At 39.5% G+C, this 23,698-nt stretch overlaps 1 protein-coding gene across 1 annotated transcript in view; it reads left to right on the forward strand.

The window, feature by feature from the left end:
• Positions 1-15,397: 15,397 nt before the first annotated feature.
• The window catches only part of CHSY3 (chondroitin sulfate synthase 3), a 281,241-nt gene continuing 272,940 nt past the window's right edge, over positions 15,398-23,698 (forward strand). Inside the window, exons 1-2 of the mRNA XM_012645044.1 lie at positions 15,398-16,202; positions 18,647-18,930. Coding sequence (XP_012500498.1) covers positions 15,398-16,202; positions 18,647-18,930 — 1,089 coding nt within the window. The remainder of the gene's footprint in view (positions 16,203-18,646; positions 18,931-23,698) is intronic.

A 23,698-nucleotide genomic window follows, 5' to 3' on the forward strand; every position in this document is an offset into this window, starting at 1 on the left:
CTGTGCATGGCCTTTAGGTCTAGTGGCTCTCTGCTCTCCTTCTATTGGGTGTCCTGGGTTTTTGTTCAGGCCACGACCACTGTTTCTAGGATCCAAACTCCCTGGAGGCTGCCAGCTAGAGGGATTCAAGTCACCAAGATTGTGGGACCCACAAATCTTGGTCCCCATTATAGGTACTAGAAATGTCACCTCACTCAAAGGCCTTATTCCCTCCTCCATGCTCTCCTCACTTGCTGGGGCAGCCAGAACCATCTCATCCGTGAGCCAATACATTTTCAGTAGATAGGAATGGCTGCTGTCTTCAGCTCTGCAAAAAGCCTAGGAGCAAGGAAATACAAATGTCCTGGTTACCAGCTTGAAACAGGAGGAGGAGGGAGAAACACCGAAGACAAACAAAAACTATCATCTCAAAAAAAAAAAAAATACGAAAAAAAAACCTGTCCCGTCACACATACATAACCATGATCTGCAGCGTGAATCATCCACAGTTTCATTAATGTTAGCTCCAAAATAACACAGGAAGTGACAAGAAAATCTCATCAAGTCTAGCCATCCTCAAGTGCTTCTAATCAAATACATCTCAGCTCCACTGAGTTGGAGATAATGCTCAACATGGATGCCAGCGGGATCCCTAAACAACAGCTAGATGAAGGAATAGGAGATGCTATTAGCAGGAAAAGAAGAATACGTCTTTAAAAACAGCTCGAGAACAAACTAAAGAGGTCGGGCATACATACCATAGCTGGAAAGTAAGTCAGGCCAACTTGTCTCGCATCCTGAAACTGAGGGGTGCAGAGCATGCTGGCACTAAGAGAGTATGCAAGCTCATCTAACTCAGGAGACATCAGCTTATGTTCTGTGGGTCCATGGGGTGGCCTTAGGGGTTCTAGAAATGTTTCGTTTGAATTCCATCTTAAAATAGTGTTTTGAACTATTTTTAACACTAATGAAAAATAGCAGGTAAACCTAAAAGTTTTACCTTGTGAAGGAATACCAAACGTATGTGTAACTTAAAAGTTAATTTGACAATCTAACTTTCATATAAGATGCTACTGTGAGGCCTGTTCTCGAGGAATGTGTGTTAAAACTGAAGCGAGGCCGCACCCCTCCTCTGCTCAGTCGCGGCAACGGCTTCCCGCGCACTGGAGGGGGTGGAAGCCAACAGGTGCTGCAGGGCTGCCCCTCGCCTCGCTCACCTCCTCTCTGACCCCACCCCCGTGCCCCCAGCCCTTCAACCACCCGGCCTCCGTGCCGCTCCTGGAACGCACCGCGCATGCTCCGCGCGCAGGCGTGCTCTCCACGGGCACCGCCGCGTTGCGTCCTCACCTCTTACAATGTTTGTTCGCGTGTTCTCTTCTGAGCGAGACCTTTCCGAACCACCATATGTAAAAATTGCCTCCGTCCCCTAGTTCTTTACCCCCTTCCACGTCTTAAGTTCTCATAGATTTTCTTTCAGCATCTTACATACAATTTGATAATGTGTTTCATTTTATTTTCTGTCAGTTCCAACAGGTGTGCATGCATCCTGAGACAAAGGCGAGGAGACCTGGCGTGCTTTATTTAACGACGACTTCCCCGTGCGGAGAACACCGCCATATAGGATGTGCTCAGGGAGTCTTTGCGGAATAAATGAATAGGGGGCTAGTCAAAATGGGTGGAGTCAAAAAGTAAATCTTAGATCAAAGCAAGTACTCAGATTTTTAAATATAAATTTGTGTGCGAGTGTGTGTGTGTGTATCTGAGTCATATTCAAATATAGGAAATACTTTTTAAGTATTTTCTGTGTTCTAGATCATATGTTGGTGGTGTACATCTTGTTTAACTCAATCCACACAACTTGCAAAGCTAAAGTATTTCAATAGAAGTTAAACTCTAAATGCAAGGAGTATTTTAGAATTCTCTACCCATGCTCTAGTCACTGCAAAGGTTTGATAGGTTATCTTAAAGGCAAAATGTCCACACAGCTGAATATATTCTTTCCCCTAATTTGGCTCAGCAGTCCTCGAACCTAAGTGGCATGAAATGTGTCATAGAAGGACATGTATCCAAGACCATGTATAATCTACTACATAGGCAGATAAGAGCTTTTCATGGGTAATTTTTACTCAACCCAATTTTCATTTTGTTTTCTAATCTAATCTCTTATAAAACAGAACTCCAATTTATACTATCTTTAATCCCATTGTTATTTCAAGTTACCTTGTTTCTGCTTGGATTTCAGAATAAAGCTTCAACTGTCCTATTTGTGCACACTCTTCAACATTTTGTTAAGGAATCCTTAAACAAGAAGGTTGCTGTTCTTCACTGCCCTCTTTAAAATTCAAGCTTGCTTATGTCCACCCACAAAAAATTATAGCAGCAAACTCATCTGCCCTGTGCCTGTTCCTCAGTGGTGCGGTGATGAGAAAACACTGAAAGTGATACAACATAGACAGCTTTATTATCTCTTTTTCCATGGTGTTGGTGCTTCTTGTCTGATTGCTGGACTTCAATTATGAGAGCTATTTTTTGATGTTGTAAGTAAAATAAAAATTTTCTATTCTCTTTTAAGAATTTGGATCAGTTTAATTTCAGACTGTTCTGAGACTGCAAATCAGTTGTTAAAAAATTGCTACTGTTTATAATAGCTTATATGCTTGAAACAGGATTTTAGTTTTGAACTAATCCAACAAAAAAAATCTACAGGAATAAATTGTAGGCTGAATATTCTCTAAGACTATAATTGTCATCCACAATCCTCTATGTCAAAATCGTTCCTTCCTTGAGTCTATTATGTTCATCAAAGCAGCCTCATTGTTCCTGATTGAATTTTTTAGTAATTATCAAAACTTTTAAATTAATTTAAATAAATATATATTTATTTGTTTTAAGCAGGGGGGTTTATAACACAATTTTTTTTTCTCTTTTTTAACATTTTGCTACTGAAAGTAGTTTGAAAATTACCACTGTAGTCGGGGATTGGTAAAATTTTCTAAAAGGGTCAAATACTAAATATTCCAGGTTTTGCAGGCAAAGTGGCAAAATTTAGGCTATTATGTAGTGCTTATATAACATTTAAAATGTAACCATTTTACGATGTAAAACCATTTCAAAATGTAAAAATCGTTCTTAATTTGTAGGCCATACAAAAACAGGTGGCAGCCTGGATTCGGCCTGCAGGCTGTGGTTTGCCAGCCTCTGCTCTAGACCTATGCTGCTCTGTTTGCAGGCGAAGAAGTGCCTGTTAGCAGAGTGGGTGCTCTGTGAAAAGCTCACAGATACTGCAGCAGCCCTGAGAGAAGATTATGGATTACAACGCAGGTCTCTTGATGTCTGACATTGCTGTGTCATTAATGAATAACCTAAGAAGAAAAGGGGGCATGGGTACAAACAGCAGAAGACACCAAACCATAGCTGAAGCCAAAACCACAGGGAAAATGACTGCATAAATAGAATAAAAGAACTATGTTCAGCAGGATTTTTCCCCAAATTCAACCACAATGAACCCTTGTAGAATGCAAAGCAAAAATTTCCCACGATTCATAAATAATTCATATATAATATACCAAAAATTCCAGATGTCTAGGAATTGTGTGTGTGTGTGTATAAGTCCAACTTCTCATTTAAAAGTTCAATAAATAAAAATACAAAAAACCCACAAAATTTCACTAAATGCAACTTAATGAATAAAAAGTAAATTATAAAAATATAACTTCTTTTCCTTATCACAGCCATAACTTTATGTCCTGATGTATAGACTGAAATATTAGTACTAGTGATGTGATTAGGGATTGCATAGCAGAAAATGCGATTGCCTCTGGTAGGAACAAGCTTCCATTTTTGGATTATTTCAATTAGTTTTACTGTGCAAGAACCTCTAAAGAACTGAGCATAGACAATGGTACTGCTCAATCATCTTTCAAATCTCTAGATAGTCAAAAATGAATAAAAGGGAAGAACCATTTGTCCTATTTTTATGCATATTGTACCACTAGATAACAAAATACTAAGTTTTCTCTTTTTAATAGTCTTTCACTTAATAAAGAAAGAACAATGGTAGAATTAGAATTTTGCTATTTGCAACTTCTAATGAATTAAATGAATCTAGGAATTCATTATCAACAGTTGCTTACATCAGAAATAGACAAGTATATGCCTTCTCAAAGAACACAATACCAACTTTTATTCAAAAGAAAAATTGCATTGGCAATTCTGTCAGTCCTACTACCAATTTACCGACTCGCAAGGCACGCAGAACATAGAGAACCATGGTAAATGACACCACAGGCATAGAATCTGCAACATCTCAGGTTGTGGGAAATGTCAGGGCAGATGACCCAGTTTTTTCCTTTTTTATCCAAATATAATACAAGAAAAATAAGAGATGGAGGCATAAACAATTAGAGAAGCTTTAGAAACATATAAAATAATACTGATTATGAAATTGATGATCTCATTGTCAAATAATATGGAATTGATGAGACTATTGGAAATTTTAATAATTATTTAATATTTAATGATATTAAGTAATGTTTGTTGAATTTTTTGTAAGGTAACAACATTCTGGTTATTTTTTAAATCCTTATCTTTTAGAGATACATACTGAAATATTTATGGATAAATGATATCATGTTTGGGATTTGCTGTAAAATAATCCAGTAGGGATTAGGTGGGTGGTGATATAGATAAAACAAGATTGGTCAAGAGTTGAAAAGTGTTGAAGTTGGATGATCATCAGTCCAGGGAGTTCAGTCTATGTACTTTGTATAGGTTTGAAATTTTCCATGGTAATTTTTTTTTCAACAGCCAAAAAATATCCCTAAAACTAAGACATGGAAAGATGGCCACAATGGTCTCCTACCAAGAATTCTGGTAGTTCAACAGGGTAGTTCAGCAGGGGATGGATATAGGGAAACATTCATAGTCCTAATAGTTTCATAAAGAAGTTTGTTCACATAAGACACAGTCTTCAATTATAAGAAGTCTGAATTTGCAACACAAATTTTTTGAAAATATTACTTGGTACATTAAGGATTACTTACTTCCATGGCTTTCGTCTGCAGTAGCATAGAAATTGCAAAAGTTTGGCTTTAGGAGTGAATGTCACTTTCAACGTGTGGGTTAGAGTGGAGGCTGCCAGAGTCCTGCCCACATCTCCTTGCCCTAACCACTTTAGTGCTCGCCAGTGATCTCTCTTCCAACTACAGGCCCCCTTAACTGTTCACCGAGGGCTTTCTCCAGCAGCTGGAGCACACTGTGTGCAAGGGGCAGGCTGGAAGTGTTGGGGGGTTACTGTCCCCTAGGAGCAGACATTAATCAATGACTGAAAGGAATTTGTGTATAAATACCCCAACTTCTTTTCTCTTCCAATGGGGTAATTCTGAGGGCAATGGCCTATACTGACTACCAGAATTTCTCAAGTGGAATTAAACCCTAGTTATCTACTGTGGTAACTGGCTTCAGAATTCACCCTTTATGGGCCACTTTTCTTCCCTTTTTTTTCCCTCTTCACTTCCCCACTCTGGGGAAATACTCCCTGGGGTCATTTGCCAAATAAACTGTGTGCTTGCCACTCCTTTTCTCAAAGTCTGCATATCAAAATTTAGAGAAGTATATATACATTCCATTTGGGGGGAAAAAACCCCGAAACACAACTTAATGAAGGTTCTTCTATTGTTTTGGGCTGAAGAACCCAGTATTTTAGTTACCTGTCCATTGTTTTTGAGATTGGTAGATGTCAGTAGAAGGATATAATCGTTTGTTTTTTTTGTATTAGTTTGTTGAATTCAATGAGTGCTGTTATCCCAGTTATCAAGGAAGATTTAAACAGTAGTTTACAAACTTAGTATGCTCAAGAATTGCTTAGGTATCTTGTTATAATGTGGATTCCCGGCCCCACCCTCAGAGATTTTGATTCAGTAGGAACTCAGATTTACTGTTAATAGCTGTGCCACAATAAAGCATTAGAAATACTTATGCAGGTATCCTGAGGATCCCACTTTGAGAAACACTGACTTAGGTGCCAACATTTTAATTACTTGTAAGATGTCATGAGCAGTTGGGTTCCACATGCATACCAGAAGGTTTGAGCTAACTCTGTGGCTATCCCGTGTCCTGTAGTCCCAATTCTGTGCTGCTGATACTAAAACCTAAATTTCATTTTAATATGATTCAGACTGTTACTATTTCTGTCTTCTTCTGTAAAGGTAGATCTGGGAAGAGCGCTCTGGAAGAAAAACAAGTGTGGTGTAGAATGGAGGGTGGGGTGAGCAGACCTCTAGCCAGGTCTTAAGAATGTAGTGCTCTAACCCTCACTTATTTCTTGGGTGCTTCAGTCATGCCTCCTTTGGAACCTCTTTGTACTCAGTTGCGAGATCAAAGCGGAAAGCATTGCTGGAAAATCACATAACTATGAGGCTAACATTGCTCTTATTCCTTGCTTGCAGCTATTCGTTTGGTCCTCTTTCTGCCCGTTACAGATTTAGAGACAAGGCCAGCTGCAGGGGCCCATGAGTGAGAGTATCATCACCACCCGCCCCATCCCTGCTGCATGTTTTGCATCCACCATCATATTCTTGTAGCAATCTCCAAATGATGACCACTTGTGAATTCCTCTGGAATTTCATTTATGAGAGCCAGTTAACCTTTTTTGATTAGTTCACACAGATTTATTTGGATTTTGCATTCCCTCTGTTCCCAGAGCTTCAATTGGCATCAAAAGGCAAATAATTGCTCCTTCAACTTTATTGGTATGGCAATGTTGTCTTCTTTTCTTACTAAATTTTATGATTGTCCCACTCTAGAATTAACTTATTGAGACATTCTTTCTGTGATACAATAATATAAAATGGTTGGAATTTTAGATGATGTATCATCCTGTAGTTTATTTTTGTAGAAATGAGAAGTATACCCCTAAATTTGTTAAAGATACTAATTTGTAACTGGATACAAATTAGCCTCAAAAAAGTTTTGAATACTTTCAATTATATTTGTCTCAGAATATTTATCCTGCCATTTCTTTTCAATAGCCATACATCCAAAAAGAAAAAAAAAGGCAATCTATTTGGATTCATAAAATGCAATTAGTATGAATCTAGAAACTTGGAGACAATAATGTACTTAAAAAAAAAAAAAGTCACGGCTTCAAAAATGCAAATTCAAGGACAGTTACTCTCATGTCAGCACAGACTATTAACGCTACCTCAGGAGCAAGTCATTCTAACTCCTCATTATTCTTCCTGGACATTTTTTTTTGTGGGATTCCAGAAGAAAAAAATAAATAAAGGAATTTCTTTCGACCAGTATTCCAAATATTTTGTTTTTTAGACCTCTTTAGAGCCTTAAAAATTAATAAGGATCTCAAATATTTATTGTATGAGAAATTAAAAATAAGGAAAATGTATTAATTTATCTCATATAAAAATAACAAACTTATTACATGTTAACATACATTTTAAAAAAACATACGAAAATAAGTATATTTTCCAACCCCCCCCCAAATAAATTGTGAAGAGTGGTACAAAAACAATCTCTGCCTCCCAGTACTAAAATTCTTTTGAAAACCATAAAGCCTGACTCTCAAGGTTGTTGAAAGATTTGTGTCATTATTAGATTGGTACGGACTTAAATAAAAGTCCACTGCTATCTATATGCAGCAGCCTTAAAATAAATTTATATAATTTATAAACTAACCCTGCCTCACTCACTCAAGATACAAAATCTTAGAGAGGTACGAATCTTAGAGATACAAAATCTAAATCTAAGCCCCAATGCCCTCTTGACAATGGGTTGAGAGATGGGGACCTAACCTCTCCTCCATCCTAGCAAAATTTCCTAAAATTTAATAAGAATAGTCATTGCAGAAAAGGTAAGACACCTTATCTCTCCTTTTAAGTTATTTTGTAATGATAGTGTGGCTATGAAGAATTATACATATATATATGTCTGAGTCCATTTGTGTTCCTATAAAGGAATAACTGAGGCTGGATAATTTATAAAGAAAAGAGGTTTATTTGGTTCATAATTCTGCAGGCTGTACAAAAAGCATGGAAATCAACATCTGCTTCTGATCAGGGTTCTAGAAGCTTCCACTCATGGCAGAAGGCAAAGGGAAATCTATGTGTGCAGATCACATGGAGAGAGAGGAGGTGCCAGGCTCTTTCAACAACCAGTTCTTTAGGGAACTAGAGTAAGAACCCACTCACTACCCAGAGAATGGCACCACGCCATTTATGAGGGATTTGTCCGCTAAGATCCAGACACCTCCCACCAGGCCTGGCCTCCAACACTGAGGATCCAAACCATAGCACTCATGCTCACTCTCGCTCTCTCTCTCACTGTGTGTGTGTGTGTGTGTGTGTGTGTGTGTGTGTGTGTTTTCTGTGTCCCCACACACACACACACACACACACACACACACACACACACGCATACCTATGTATCGTATTTGTATGTATCAGTATGCAATATATTTATATATTGATACTTAAGCAGCACAATGAACCTTTTAAATGTTCTGAAATCCAATAGTTTCTTTTTTTATTTAAAAAGTGTGTTTTAAGGCTTAATAGTCAGAACTGAAAAACTTTAAGATTTTTTTGTTTCCCGCACGTTTTTATTTTTAGCTGACATATAATAATTGTACATATTTTTGGAATATACAGTGATTTTTCAATGTGTATACAATATATAATGATCGAATCAGGGTAATTAACATATTGATCACTCAAACATTTATCCTTTCTTTGTGTTGTGAACATTCAGAATTCTCGCTTCTAGCTTTTTGAAAATATACAGTAAGTTACAATTAACCATGTTCACCCTATAGCGCTGCAGAACACCAGAACTTTTTCTTCCTACGTAGTTGTAATGTTGTATCCATTAACCAACCTCTCCCCATCCTACCCTCCTACCCTCCCCAGACCCACAATTGTACTCTCTATTAAAACTGGATATGTCGAGTAAATAAAGTATATTATTCAGATTATTTTCACCTATTTTTACTTTTTAAAATATGACTACTAGAAAATTTTAAATTACATTTATGGATAATATTCTATTTCTACTGAATAGCACTTCTATAGAGCAAGAAAAGAAAACAAGTAATTAATGGTGGTTGAAAATTAAACAAAAGGAAGGTGGCACATGCACTTTATTAATATTTTACGTTTTCTAAGATAGAAAATATTGGAGATTATTAATATTTTAGGAAAGTAGTGAAAAGAGAAAATTAAAAATAAAATCCTTTTGTGGAATAAATTCAAATTGTTGATAAGGAACACTGAAGATTTTGCAGCCTACTTCCTAATGACAGAATATTACTACTTAAAAAGAAAAATGAAATTTTCACATGTAGATAGCACATGCCTCTTTTTTTGTAAAACTTGATTGGAAATTTTGCATATGTCTAAGAGACTGCTATTGGGGCCAAGAAGGGATGAAAGAAGGGGGCGTTTTAATCTCAATATGGTTGGCTTTTGACCCTTTTCAAAGTGATAGCAGGGGTTTCATTCTTTTATTCTCAATTGATCTTCTCATTGATTGTTTGAATAAGTAAACCATCTCTAGGTCAGATAAATCTATAGAAAATAAAAATTGTGTGCTGATCTTAAATAAATGAAGTATTTTCTTTAAACTTTTCATTATAGAGAATTCCAAATTTATCCAAAGATAATTACTCACCTTAATAGTAATCAATACTTGGACAATCAGGCCCATTCATATCAACGTCCAGTTAGCCCCACCCTCCATCCCATATTATTTGAATCTCAGACCTCATACCAGTTCATCTGCAAATATTTCACTATGTGCTTCTGAAAATAAGGACCCTTTTATAAAAATCAAAGCTTTAATACCACTATTATGCCTAAAAATAATTAATAATTAATAATCTCTTGGTAGCATCAAATATCCAATTAGTGTAAAAATAATTAACTACAACATTTTTATGCAGTTTAACCAAATGTAGATTAATATTAGGCCCTGAAACTTATGTAGTTTTATAATCTTCTCTAAATAATTGTCGTTTCGTATTTCGGTACATAAATTTTGATCATCCCGTCATGTGCTGATTTCTTGGAAAATAAAAATACAATCAAATGGTTATCTTATATCTATCTGATTATAATATTCCTTGACAATATAAAAAATATTTTATAACACAATTTATCTCTTAGAAACAAACTGAATTACCATTATGATTATTAACCACTAGATGCCACAGTTGCTTCACATAAATGAAGTCAACTCAGCCTTGATCTGTCAGGAAAAAAATGATAACATTCAAAATAGCTTAGTACAATATTGAGTAAAAGTGTCAATAGCTAATGCTTTTACTCAGTACAATACTGAGTAAATGTGTTAATACCAGTCAATACCAGCCTAAACTTGATGATACTTTGCAACAGAAACATGCTGAACCATTCATTTAAACACTTTCCTTTAAATTTCACAAGTGATCAAACTATGATATAGTCCACCCCCCTTTAAAGTCATTTGTACCTTTTCTGTGATTTAAAGTTATTATTACCTCTTTCTGATTAGTTCAAATACTCGATGTAGTACCCTCAGAGCAGTCAGCACAGTGGCTTTCTGCTAAGTGTGTCAGATTTGGTCTTGGGGTGGTTACGTTAATGTTATTCCAAAGCCACGAAAACAATCTCTACAAGAACTCTGCTTTCAATGAGAATCCAGTTGATACCTCACATTTTAATAGCTTTAGCTCAGAGAAGGTAGCAAATGATACACATGTTACAATAGTCAAATGTGGACATGCCTGAAATTGTTAAAGGGTTTAGGAATGAGAGAAAATCGGTTTTGCAATTTTCTTTGTAAACAATTATAATTTTAGGAGGTTTTTGTTGTTGATGCTTTTCTCAAATTTGCTACTGAGGTACTTCTCAGAAATTCTAAGAGGTGTTTCACAAGTACACTTATTGATACATTCTAGTTTAGATAAGAACACCAATTATATCAGACATTTTTAGCTAGAGAGATTAAAATTATCTGCATTTGTGTATTCTCTCTCCTAATACAGTATCCAGATCTTGCCACATTTTGGTATGCAATTATGTTTATTCTTCTTCAATAATAGTTTCCATACAAATTTGTCCCGCAACACCCCTCTTAACCAATTGAAGTGTTTTTTCTTAAATTCTTCCTAGAACTTATTACTTTATTTTTTCAAATAAAATAAGTTAGTCCTTGGTAGAGATTTCCCAGGAAATTTTCTACTGTCAAAGTTAGGTATCTTCAAAATTAAAGTGATATGAGAAAAGTACCTCACTGACTTTGGGGAATAACAAATAACTACAATAAATTTGAAATTAAATTCATATATATATATAAAAACCTTTCCCAAAGCTTCTACTTCTAGCAAATAAGAAAAAGGTGCAGACATGTGTGGGAAGAAAAAAAAAATATTTTTTACCTTCTATTCCAAAAGGATGGGGTCACTTCAATAATTATTTAATTATGCTTTCCCTGATTCTACCCTTGCCCTCCTCTGGTTTGTTTTCCTCCGCATAGGAGCTAGAGTCATTCCTGTAAAATATAAATAAAAACCATATCACAACTCTATGCAACATATTCATTATCACACAGAATAAAAGCCAAAGTCTGTACCAATGTCTGCCAGGCTCTAAATATGCACCGTCCAATATGGCGGCCCCTAGACACCTGTGTCTATTGAACACTTGAAACGTGGCTAGTCTAAGTTGAGATGTGCTGGAAGTGGAAGATACACAATGGTTTTGAAAAACTATCACCAAAAAGTAAAAATAATGTAAGATATTTCTCTAATAATTTAACATTGATTACCTGTTAGAATGACATTTTGTATATATTAAGTGGAATGCAAAGGATGAAAATTAATTTCACCTGTTAGTTTTTTAAAGGTGGCTACTAGAAAAAAATTTAAATTCAGTTTGTTTCTAAGAGATAAATTTTGTTATAAAATATTTTTTATATTGCCAAGGAATATTATAATCACAAAGATATAAGATAATCATTTGATTGTATTTTCATTTTCCAAGAAATCAGCACATGACGGGATGATCAAAATTTATGTACCGAAATACGAAATGACAATTATTTAGAGAAGATTATAAAACTACATGTGGCTTACACTGTAACTCTATTGGATAGCGTCAGCCTAAATTATCAGCAACCACCAGCTCCCTCCCAGTTCCATATAGTTTGGCCTCTGCCTTTCCTCAATATGCCATGTCTGTATTAGACTTTGAGTTGGCTATTGTTCTTCTTGGAAAGTCTTTTTTCAGATATCCTCCTGGTTAATTTCCTCATTTTTTTCTATTCTCTCCTAAAATTATCAGAAAGAACTCAGACCAATCAGTTTTAAATGGCTTCGTCCAACACATGCAAAATCCCACAATCTCTCTATTTTTTAAAACACTTATCCTCCAACATATTATATGCATTTTTAATTTATATATGATACATACATTACACACATACATACAAATATGTGTGTTTGTGTAATCTCCTCTTAGTAGAATATAAGTCCCATGAAATCAGGGGCTTTGTTTTGTTCATTCCTGTTTCTCAATAATAGTGTCTGCCTTATAGTAGATACTAAATAAATGTTTGTTAAATAAATGAAAAGATGAAATATTATAGAAAATAAGATGTTGTTTAAAAGAAATTTTATCATAAAGGAAAGGATTGAAAAATGAGGAGAACCAACATTTCCCAAATGTCTACAATGAACTAGGCCTTGTGCTAAGCACTTACATAGAATATCTCAATAAATATCAGAGAAAACTATTTACAGATGAGAAATCTAAAGCTCAGAGAATTTGAATAACTTTTTGAAGGTCACTTAGCTAGTATGGAACATCACTTTAATACCTTTCACTTCATTTGAATGTTTCTTAGTGCTTTCCCTGATTCCCAGACTAAATTAGATGCTCTTGTAAATATTCTCTCAGAGTACCCTATATTTTCCCTCCATATCATTTATCACCATTTTATAGCGTGACGTTTACTGTCTGTCTTCTCCGCTGCACTCCAAGCTTTATGATGGGAAGCAGTTAATAGCTTGTTGACATCCTCATGTCCAGAGCCTTCCACCTTGTTTAACGTTTAATCTCTAATACATATTTGTCAAATAAATTAATGCCTAAGGTTAACTTGCTGCCCAAACAATCTAAACAATTGATGCGTGGGTTATTTGTGCCCAATGAGAATTAATAATTTTGCAGATCGACACATGAATGGGACCCACGAGAATAAAGCCTACATGAATACTGCAGCAGAGAGTATGTCAGTAAGTGGACTGTTGGTTATTCAGTATTGACCATATGTAATGGGAAATCCTTTGGAAACGCTTTGTTCTACCTGGCGGCTCCTATCCACATGGGGCTATTTAAATAAAAATTAAGTAAAATTAAATAAAATTGAAAATTCATTTTATTAATCAAACTAGCCATATTTCAAGTGCTCAATAATCACATGTCGCTAGTGGCTGCCTTTTTAGACAGTACAGAGAAAGAATATTTCCGTTATGGGGAAAGTTCTATTAAATAGCACTGTTCTAGAAATTTTAAAATGTCTTTGGGAATGTATATTTTTAAATCAGGAAGGGTCTGTTTGTTCGACTAGCTGTATATTCTAACTAAAATTCGCCTTTGTGAAAGAGTCCAGTAATCTGTACTCCCAGGTGTCCCTAGGCAAGACCTAGACGTGGAAAAGGAGCTTCACTGCCCAGCAGATGAAACACCTGGTCAGCGCTGCCATGCACGGCAGGGACTGTGCGGAAAGCCCGCTCCTCCCGGGGCTCCAGGCGGGCCTGCTGTGCCAGGGCTGCTGCCAGTGACGCCCTGGGTCGAGTCATTGTGTCCAATGCCGTTCAGTACCGTCCCTGTGCCTTTGGCGTCTAAAACAGACAAGGAAGCGCTGGGGTGCCAAATGCACCCCAGACTACAGTTAGATGCACAGCCTTTACAGAGAAAATTTTCAATGTTCCCTTCTTCAAAATGTCATACATCTTTAGATAATTTCTTCAGAATATGGGTAAGTTACAATGATTTTGGCCAATAAAATTTAATTTTTTTGAAATTCTCTTGCTGGAGGTATCTCCTCCCACACTGAAGGAGTAAAAATTTTCCTGTCATTCCTTTGATGATAAAAGTTTATAATCAAGAATAAAAATTATATCTTCTATTTCTTTCTGATTAAGTTCCCTTATTTTGAGGGGGTAAGGATTTCCTCAGTTTGCCCTGTCGGTTTGTTGGCGTTTCTCCAGCCTTCGCCGCTCCCGCTGAGCCAGTCTTCCACGCAGACTGGGAAGGTTGACGTTCTCCCTTCTAGACAGGAGACGCTCAGCAGGAGGGCCGAGGAGGGGCCACGAAGCAGCCCCATGTCCCAGTTCAACAGGTGGAGGCCATGGGATGCTTATGTTCTTTGGAGACGGAAGCCAGACTCACCATCATCTCCCTCAGCCTTTCAGGACAGGCGTCTCCAATCCCTCCGAGATGTTCTTAGGAGGGACACCAAGTGACAAGGGAGCTCTGGGTCGCACCGGGGAGGGCGGTGAGGGATGCAGGGAGGGACAAGAGAGGCGCCGGGCGGCACAGCCGCTTTCCCGAGCGGTGAGCGGGCCGGGCCGCGGCAGAGCGCGGCGCGACAGGGACGGAGAGCGCGGGGAGCGGCGCGGGCGGAGCCGGGCGGGGCGGCGAGCCCGGAGAGAGAGGGACGCGCTCCGCCGCCGAGGTCAGCGGGGCCGGCCGGGCGAGGGGCGGCTGGCGGAGGGGCGGGACGGGACGGGAAGTGGGACGGAGAGCGAGAGCCACGAGGAGGCGCGAGGGGGCGTCGGCGTGGGCAGCCGGAGGCGGCCAGACCGCATCGTTTCCTTCCGGAGAGGAGGCCGGCTCGGGACGGCGGCGCGGACGGGGGCGCCTGGGGCGGGTGACGGGGAAATACCGCGGCCCGCGCTTCCCTCCGCCCGGCGGCGGCCGAGCTGGCGGCTCCTCCTCCGGGCCGTCCCGAGCCCGGCGGCGGCGGCGGGGGGCGGGGAGCGAGGGCGGGGGCTCGGGAAGGAGGCGGGCGGGGGGGAGGGACCAGCGCGCCAGTGACAGGGTGGCAGCCTTGGAGCGGGCGCGCTGCCGCCGCCGCTGCTCCTCCTCCTCCTGCAGCTCCTCTCGCCGCCGCCGCCGCCGCGAGAAGTTTCACTCCCGGCCTCGTTTGAGCCCCGGCCCGGAGCGGAGCCGGGCCCGGCCGGCAGCTGCAGCCCGCGGCAGGCGAGGCGTCCGCGGCGCCCAGACCCCGAGCCGGCATCGGCGCCTCGGCGGCGGGCTGCGGCCGGGGCTGGGGCCGCGAAGGCGGAGGAGGGCGGGTGTGAGCCGGCGGACCCGCGCCGCGCCTCGGCCGCCCAGCGAGCGTCCGCGCCCAGGGCCGCGCGATGGCCGTGCGCTCCCGCCGCCCATGGATGAGCGTGGCACTGGGGCTGGTGCTGGGCTTCACCGCCGCGTCCTGGCTCATCGCCCCCAGGGTGGCGGAGCTGAGCGAGAGGAAGAGACGCGGTTCCAGCCTCTGCTCCTACTACGGCCGCGCGGCCGCTGGCCCCGGCGCCGGCGCGCAGCAGCCGCTCCCCCAACCCCAGTCCCGGCCGCTGCAGGAGCAGCCGTCGTCCGCTGCGCGCCAGGAGCTCCGGGGGCTACAGCTGGCCGAGGCAGCGCCCGGGATTACCAGTTTTCGAAGCAGCCCCTGGCGACAGCCACCTTCGCTGCAGCAGCGGCGGCGTGGACGCGAGCCCGAGGGCGCGACCGGGCTTCCCGCTGCTCCAGCCGCCGAGGGGGAACCCGAGGAGGAGGACGGGGGCGCCGGGCAGCGGAGAGGCGGCCGGCCAGGGAGTAGCCACAACGGCAGCGGGGACTGGGGGGCCGCCTCCCCGAGCGCCGGACCCCGGGACTTCCTGTACGTGGGGGTGATGACCGCGCAGAAGTACCTGGGCAGCCGCGCACTGGCGGCGCAGCGGACCTGGGCGCGCTTCATCCCTGGCCGCGTGGAGTTCTTCTCCAGCCAGCAGCCCCCCAACGCTGGGCTGGGCCAGCCCCCGCCACCCCTGCCTGTCATCGCGCTGCCGGGGGTGGACGACTCCTATCCTCCCCAGAAAAAGTCCTTCATGATGATCAAGTACATGCACGACCACTACCTGGACAAGTATGAGTGGTTCATGCGCGCCGACGATGATGTCTACATTAAAGGTGACCTCCCAGCGCCTGCTTTCCAGCCTGCCTCCCTCCCCCTTCCTCCTCATAACCCGCCCCAACCCTGCCCAGCCCCTCCATCGCTTTTCTGCCACCACGTGCTTCGGGCTCCCGCAGCCCCAGGCTGCGGTCCCCACCCCTCGCATGCGCCCACTATTCCTGCCTCTTTTCCTGCGGTGTGAACCTTCCTCACCTGCGCGGCTTTATTCGCCTTCCTCACTTTCGCTGTTCTCGGTTCCGCCTAGCGCTTGCTCCTAACTCTGTGTGGTGTGGGAGAGGTGTGGCAAGGGACCTGAGAGCTCAACCAGAGGCCGTTCCCATTCTGCCCGGCTTTGAAAGCCTCTGGTGGTGGCAGTTTACCGAATCGGTCCAGAGGGGCGTGTCCTTGGTGGAGCAAGAGGATGCTGGCTAGAGCCAGATTGTAGATCCAGCGTTCTTGCTTTATTCCTTGCTCTTTTGTTTCAACTGGATCTAGCGCACTCTCGGAACTGCTGAGATTGAGGATCATCTTCGTTGTCCCGACCCGTCCCTGTGGGGGTCCTCCCCTTTGGCAACATTTGCCACGCACTGGGAGCCCTTCAGCGCTGCCCCCGCCCCAGCGCGCTGCTGCTTCCAGCCGCGATGGCGCAGCCCGCTGCCCGCCAGCCCTGCCTCACCGCGGCGAAACCCCGAGAGGACAGGCCTGTGGTCAGGAATTAGTGGTGGGGGGGAAGGGAAAGAACTCGCCAATCACCCAGACCCTGGAAGCTCCTAGCTGTACTGGCGCACACTAGTATTGGATCCCTTCCGGTGCCTCTTGGTGGCTGCGGTGACAAGCAGAGCCTGGAAGTCCTTTCCAGAACCACACGCAGCCACAGCGCAAGAAAACTTTCTTGTCGGTTTTAAAAGAGGCGCGGTCGTTTTCCCGAGTGTGGGCGGCCCTGGCCAGAGAGTTTCTAAACTCGGCGGATCAGAGTTCGTCACGTCAGAGAAGTAAATCTTTCCGATCCAGCCAGTTGCTGAGATGGAGAGGGACGCCAGGGAAGTAGCAGGGGTGTGCCAACGACTTTTCTCTGGGCTTTCCACATTTCCTACCTTCTTGGTCAAAGCCCTTCCTTAGTTTATGCCTGTTTCTTGTAGCCTCATCGTTTTATCCTAATCCAGGTAGTACATAATGCAAGGAAAAACAAACAGATTAAAAAAAAAAAAACAGCAGTAAACCTAACTGTCCTTTTTGGCAAAAGGAGTTAGTGTAACGTTAATAAGTAGAGATCTCTGGGGTTTGAATTTGTAGGACTGGTTGGAATAGGAAGTACTGATAATTGGATACAAAAATGAAGCATGATCTCTTACTACATTTCTGCTAGCTTTAAATCAATTTAGGATTGATTTAAAGAAAACAGCTTCCGTTACCTTATAGTCCTTTATATTCTGTGACTAAGTAAAAATCACAAAGGTTTCATGGCAAAAGTTTGCCACACTTTGCAGAGAATTTCTAAAATGCATTAACAGCACCTAGTTCTGTCATTTGTTTTAATGCTTTGAAGAATTGTCCTTCAGAACATTGAAATGCCATATTCTTTCCATTTCTGTTAAGAATGAAATGCATTTTGTTTAAGAACCATAATATCCTGGAAAAAAAAGAAACCCAATAATAGCTGAAACTCATGGAGACCCAGAGAGCAAGGCGTGGGATTGAGACAATGACCGCAGATGCCGAGCTCATCAAAAGAGCAGCAAAGATGCCTGCGTGGGGTGGGGAGAAGGCGACCCTGTGTTTATTCCAATGCATCGCGTCATAAACGTGCTGAGCATAAATGCTTTTGAACTGTTTTGGCTACAACGCTTTATTTTTAAGCGGTTTTCCTGATGAACTTACAAACTACAAGTGAAACCAATTACATTATCTAATTTTTAACAAATGCTAATTTTCTTTTAAAAAGGTGCCTAAGTTAAATTTCAAGACAGGTTTGATTCCAACACCCTCTAAAACTATATGGGTTGTATGTTATTGAAGTTCAGTTAATGGTAAAACACTGAACTAAATCAATTATCAGGAAAAAATACTTATTAGATATCAACAGCCTGCCAAAACAATGCTAAATTTCAATAATTAATATTACTGTATATTTCTGGAAATTTTTTGTTACTTTAAATGTACTAAAACGACTGTCTTTATTGTCCTTATCTTTTTAGCTTTTACAGAAAGATTGGTGATTGTTAGACTTTAAGTTTTGGCAATGACCTGGACCAGAACTTGATAAAATTTTATTTTGATTTAATTGATACCTATAAATTAGTATTTTAAAATAATGGACTATTGAGAGAGGTTTTTCTTCTTTTCAATTATATGACTTGTGGAGGATTTTAAGCACAATGTTGAAATTTCTCTCCTTTACCGTATACATTATAAATGATTCTGAAATAAAGAAAAGTAGTGATTGCTGCCTTTCTCTTTGTAGGTGATAAGTTAGAAGAGTTTCTTAGATCCCTGAATAGCAGCAAGCCTCTCTACCTGGGACAGACTGGCCTGGGGAATATCGAAGAGCTTGGAAAGCTGGGGCTGGAGCCTGGGGAGAACTTCTGTATGGGAGGACCGGGCATGATCTTCAGTCGAGAAGTTCTCAGGAGGATGGTGCCGCACATCGGTGAATGCCTTAGAGAGATGTACACGACTCACGAGGACGTGGAAGTGGGAAGATGCGTTCGCCGTTTTGGTGGGACTCAGTGTGTCTGGTCTTACGAGGTAAGCCTTGAACTGTGATGAAAATGTTCACGTATTACGGTGCATGCCATTTTACAGTCTGGGACAGCAATTCTATTTACTCTCTCTGTATCTTTGTATGCACTTGAAAATGCTAGCAGCAGCCTTTCATGGATACAAGAATGATTGTAGGAGATACCTTTTTATTAGTTCGAATTCCTGTCTGAAGCTTTGTTATTAACATGACGCTTAACTTTAAGCAGCAGCTTATTTATATGGTCATGTCTGTGGAAGATGCGATTTCCCCCTTTAATTGTTTATTAGTGTTTATTATACATGTGTATCCATTTCCTGTCTCTAACAAAAGGATTAATTTTATTCGCTTCAGCTGTAGCTTTTAGCATTTGGTACTGTGCTTTTTTTTTTTTTTTTTTTTGATTAGGTGTGTAATGGCATCTCTTTGTTTTAAAGTAGTTAAAATCTAAAGTTTCTTTGAAGATTTTGAAGTGGAAATTTAAAATATTTTGTAAAAACAGGAAAAGTTAACTAATAATGTATCACTTATGATAGATTTATTCACAAAATTTTAATCACCATTTGATAATTTGTTGGGCATCTAAAAGAATGAGTTATCTGGAAAAAATAGAAGTTTTGATGGTGTTGAGTAACTGATTAATGTTTTTGACAGGTTCGCTAGAATTTATGTCTGCCCTTGTGCCATTTTCTGAACAGCAATCATTATTTAAATAATATGAGCTATTTATTTATTGTAGAAATTAGTTTTATGAAATACTCTGGGATTTTTTTTCCTTCAGAAATTGATTTTGAAATGAAATAAACTTTTATTTAAAATAGATTTCCTAAAAGATAATCTTAGTAAAACATGATTTAGCATTTAAATAATATAGTTTTCAGCAGAGTTTAGTTTTCAAGTGATTTAAATTAGATATTATTTTAGCTACCCAGTGCATACCTCTGTAAAGTATATCTTAATTCATTTGCTTATCTTTTCAAATATTTGTTACTTATCTTAGAAGAAACATTTATGAAAATATATTCTCTTTCAATTCATTGTACCTCAAAGTTTCACAGTTCCATTTATTTTTCTTTCAGAAGTGTAATCCCACTTTAGGTAATTTTGATTTCTTTTTTATACTTAGTGGTATTTATACTTTGGGGAAATATTTTGTATATTTACTATGGAAAGTGAAATTTGTTGATAACTAGTTATTTGGAATAGGCATTATGAAAAATAAAAATGATCACATAGCTAATCTACTTTGATAATAAATAGTAATTTTTCTCTTATAAAACTATCTTACAACTACCCTTTTATATAAAAGTTTATGCAAAAATATTATACGTTAAAGGTAGATAACTTAGAATAAATTCAATAAAAACATTTCTCTTTATTTGATATAAAATTAAGAGGCAAAAATAAATATTCAGTATAGCAAACAAATTCAGTTGATTTTGTTTACATGGAGACATTATTTTGCAGACATTTACTCTGTATAACTGAGTAAAAAAGAACCTCATTTGTAATTAATAATAAACATGGGAAATCATTATGTTTTATTTAATACTTTATTGCCATATCATCACATATAAAGTTTTAGCAAAGATTTCAAATCCAAGTTCTCATTGATTCTCCTGTGAAGGTCTAGTCCTCACATAACATACTACTCCTGCATATTCCCGGAGAGTCCGATACGCTTAGATGACCTCCAAGTTCAAGAATGGATTCATATTTTATTTATTATATAGGTATTTGTCCTGGTTAGTGTGAAGAGAACTTACCATAGATGTGTACCCTCTCTGTAGGAATAAGTGAAATGTTAGATCCTTTATTAACTGATGTTAAAGAAGAGACAAACAAAAGAGACTCTGAGTCTTAGAAGTGGTGACTTGGAGAACATACATTTTCAGTGACTTCCCACACTGCCTCTGAGCTTAGACCGACACGTGTCCATCACTGATTTATGAATCTGTATCAAAGAAAACATGTCAACATCTTTCCTACCATTAGAAAATATTTTCCAGGAAAATACTGTTGTAGAATGTTAACTTTATGTTTTGCCAGGCTATTATATAGAACTTCCTTTGTTTTGGAATTTCAGTCTTTAAAGGAGCTATTTAAACAGAATTCATTTAAAGGAAGCATTGATTTAATCCTAATACAGAATCTCCAAAGTAATGTAAAGAAACAATGGCAAATTTTATTACCAAGAGATATATTAAATAGCATTTGTTAATAAAATTAGTAAAGATAAATACATAAAGAAAATTTTGTCTAAGAATTTTAATACTAGCAGGTGTTCTATGTTTCACGAGACACCTGAGTAGGTAAACTGGGGCACAGCCAAACTAGGGTATGACATACACAAATCCTATATGTCACTTTCTAGTTTGGATTAGATGTTAGTGGAAATGGTGTCTGTATATGACACGGTTCATATTATATAGAAAGATTATTCTGCTCTGAGTTGGTATCCTCAGTAAAGGTGAAATTTCACATCTGGTCACAGAAAAAGCTATACAATGGATAATTAATGCTGTTTCCATATTTATTTTAAAAGAACCATCTGCAACAGAATTTTCTTAAAATTTTAAATTTCCTTTATCTGTACCTTTCACGAATTTCAGGATTTTGTTTGGTTTTTCCTCCTAATAAAAGTTCTTTCAGAGTTGAGAGTACTATTGTAGAAGCATATTCATGATTTTTGAGTTTGAATAGATGAAACATTCATGATAAAAGAATGTTATCTTTTAAAAATGATAAACAGGCTTGCAGATCTTATAGAAAGAGAATTGGACAAATTATTAAATAAAATATATAGAATGTATAGTTTTCCTTGCATATAATTATATTTTCACAAAATCTAGGAATGAATCTTCTAGTATTCTTCTTTACTGATAAATTGAAGTGTACTTTCTCTGTGTTGTGTACTCAATTAAGAATATATTGTGAAAGAGGAAGGGAGAGAGAGAGAGACATATGTCATGGGGGTGGTGATTGAACTGGAGTTTGAGCTACCATTCTGCTACTTATCAGCTTCATTGCGTTTTGCAAGATACTTCTTTAACCGTTGTTTAATTCAGCTGAAAGTGGAGATTGTACTAGTGTCTACCTCAGAAATTTCAGGAAGATTAAGTGAAATGATGAAATAATCCACGTAAAGCCCTTAATATAGTGTCTGGCACATAGTAAATTATCAATAGATATTAGTTTCTATTGTCCTAATGCTATAGAGATCATGTACTATATTATAGAACATGCATTATATATTTTACTTAATTATTAGTAATGGGTATTTCATTTATATCAAAAGGGCCAAAATAAAAATAAATTTTCAGTTAGAGCATTCAAGCTTAAGTTTTTTTGGCAAATAATAAGAAACCAATATGTTGCAGTATTTTAGACATATGAGGAATCCGATATTAGGAAAACTTACTATGGAACATGGATGTCTGTTTAAAAAGAGCATTACAAATATTTGGTGCAGTCTGTGCACGTCATATTAAATAACTGATGTTAAGGAGATTGTGTGGAAAATATTATTTAACAAGTCATTATTTGATGTGCATATTTAAAGAATCCCAAACAGATCTACGTAAACAAAAAGATTACTGTATATATTTCTAGATTAGTTGCCAGAACAATGGCCCTTTTTCTGAGTTTCTCTGGGATCTTCAGTAGGAAAGGAAGCGAGCACCATCCCATTCTGCAGTCGGCTCACATGAACACCCAGGGGCTTGTCTTCCCAGGCAGCTGGGTCTCCTCCTGGTGTACCTCAGGGCTTTGAGGCAATAGTGTGCAGCTTCAGTCCTTCCTCAGAGTAGGGTCCAGGAGGTCTGGGAAAATACGTCTCGTCTGTTGGTTTTTGCTGTTTCTCTCTCTGTCTTCTCTACTCACTTTTTATTATTTTTTTCTTCTGTCTTTAATGATAGATAAAATAAATTACAAATGTATTTTGATATGCACTGCTTTTCATCAGGTTCCCAGTAAATTAATATGCTCATACAGGCTAACCCTGATATCCCCAAAGATCACAGGATGTGTACCCAGATTACAGTAAATCACAGTTAGGGCCCCCAAATGGCCTGACCTCTCCTGAATGGAGAGGTCTTTTGCTGCTGGCGAGCCTCAGACAGACTGGTTCTCTGTGTGCCTGGAATCTTGGGGAGTCTCAATTGAGAGTCTCCCTTTCCCACCTGGGGTTGAGGCATCTAATTTTTAAGGCCATATGGCAGATGTTAATCAACAGACTTCATGGGCTGCCGTTGTTATACTCCTTTGTACCTCAAAGTTTATAAGTAAAGATTACTAACTGAATGAAACATGTTCATGAAAAAATCGTTCTATTCTATTCACCCTGTTAGTGTTTGAATTTATTGGCAGGCATCTCCTGTTGGCAAAGATTGCATTTTTGGTTGAGCTCTAACTTGGCTACTGTTTTTCTAGAGCTGCAATCTGGCAGCTTGGGAGGCTGCATATGGCTCTTAAACATTATTTGGCACATAGAGTATTTTAAGTTTTTTTGGTTTTGTTTTTGTTTTTTGATGCCTTTAGCAGAGGCAGGCAATCTTGAGTTCTCTTCGTGTCCTATTGTTGTATACCAAGCTTTCCTTGCATATTTATTTTAACTCTCTGGCCCAGGTAGGCACAAAAATTTTGATCTTTTGAACCATGTAATCCATATGTTGCAAATTTCATTACAATATACTCTAGAAAATGAAGTGATTTTTCCAGTGAGAATGAGAGGTATATATTAAATACTTTAAATTATAGAAGAATTAATACTTTTCA

Source organism: Propithecus coquereli, unplaced genomic scaffold (genome assembly GCF_000956105.1).
Source record: "Propithecus coquereli isolate 6110/MARCELLA unplaced genomic scaffold, Pcoq_1.0 Scaffold224, whole genome shotgun sequence".
Lineage (NCBI taxonomy): Eukaryota > Metazoa > Chordata > Mammalia > Primates > Indriidae > Propithecus > Propithecus coquereli.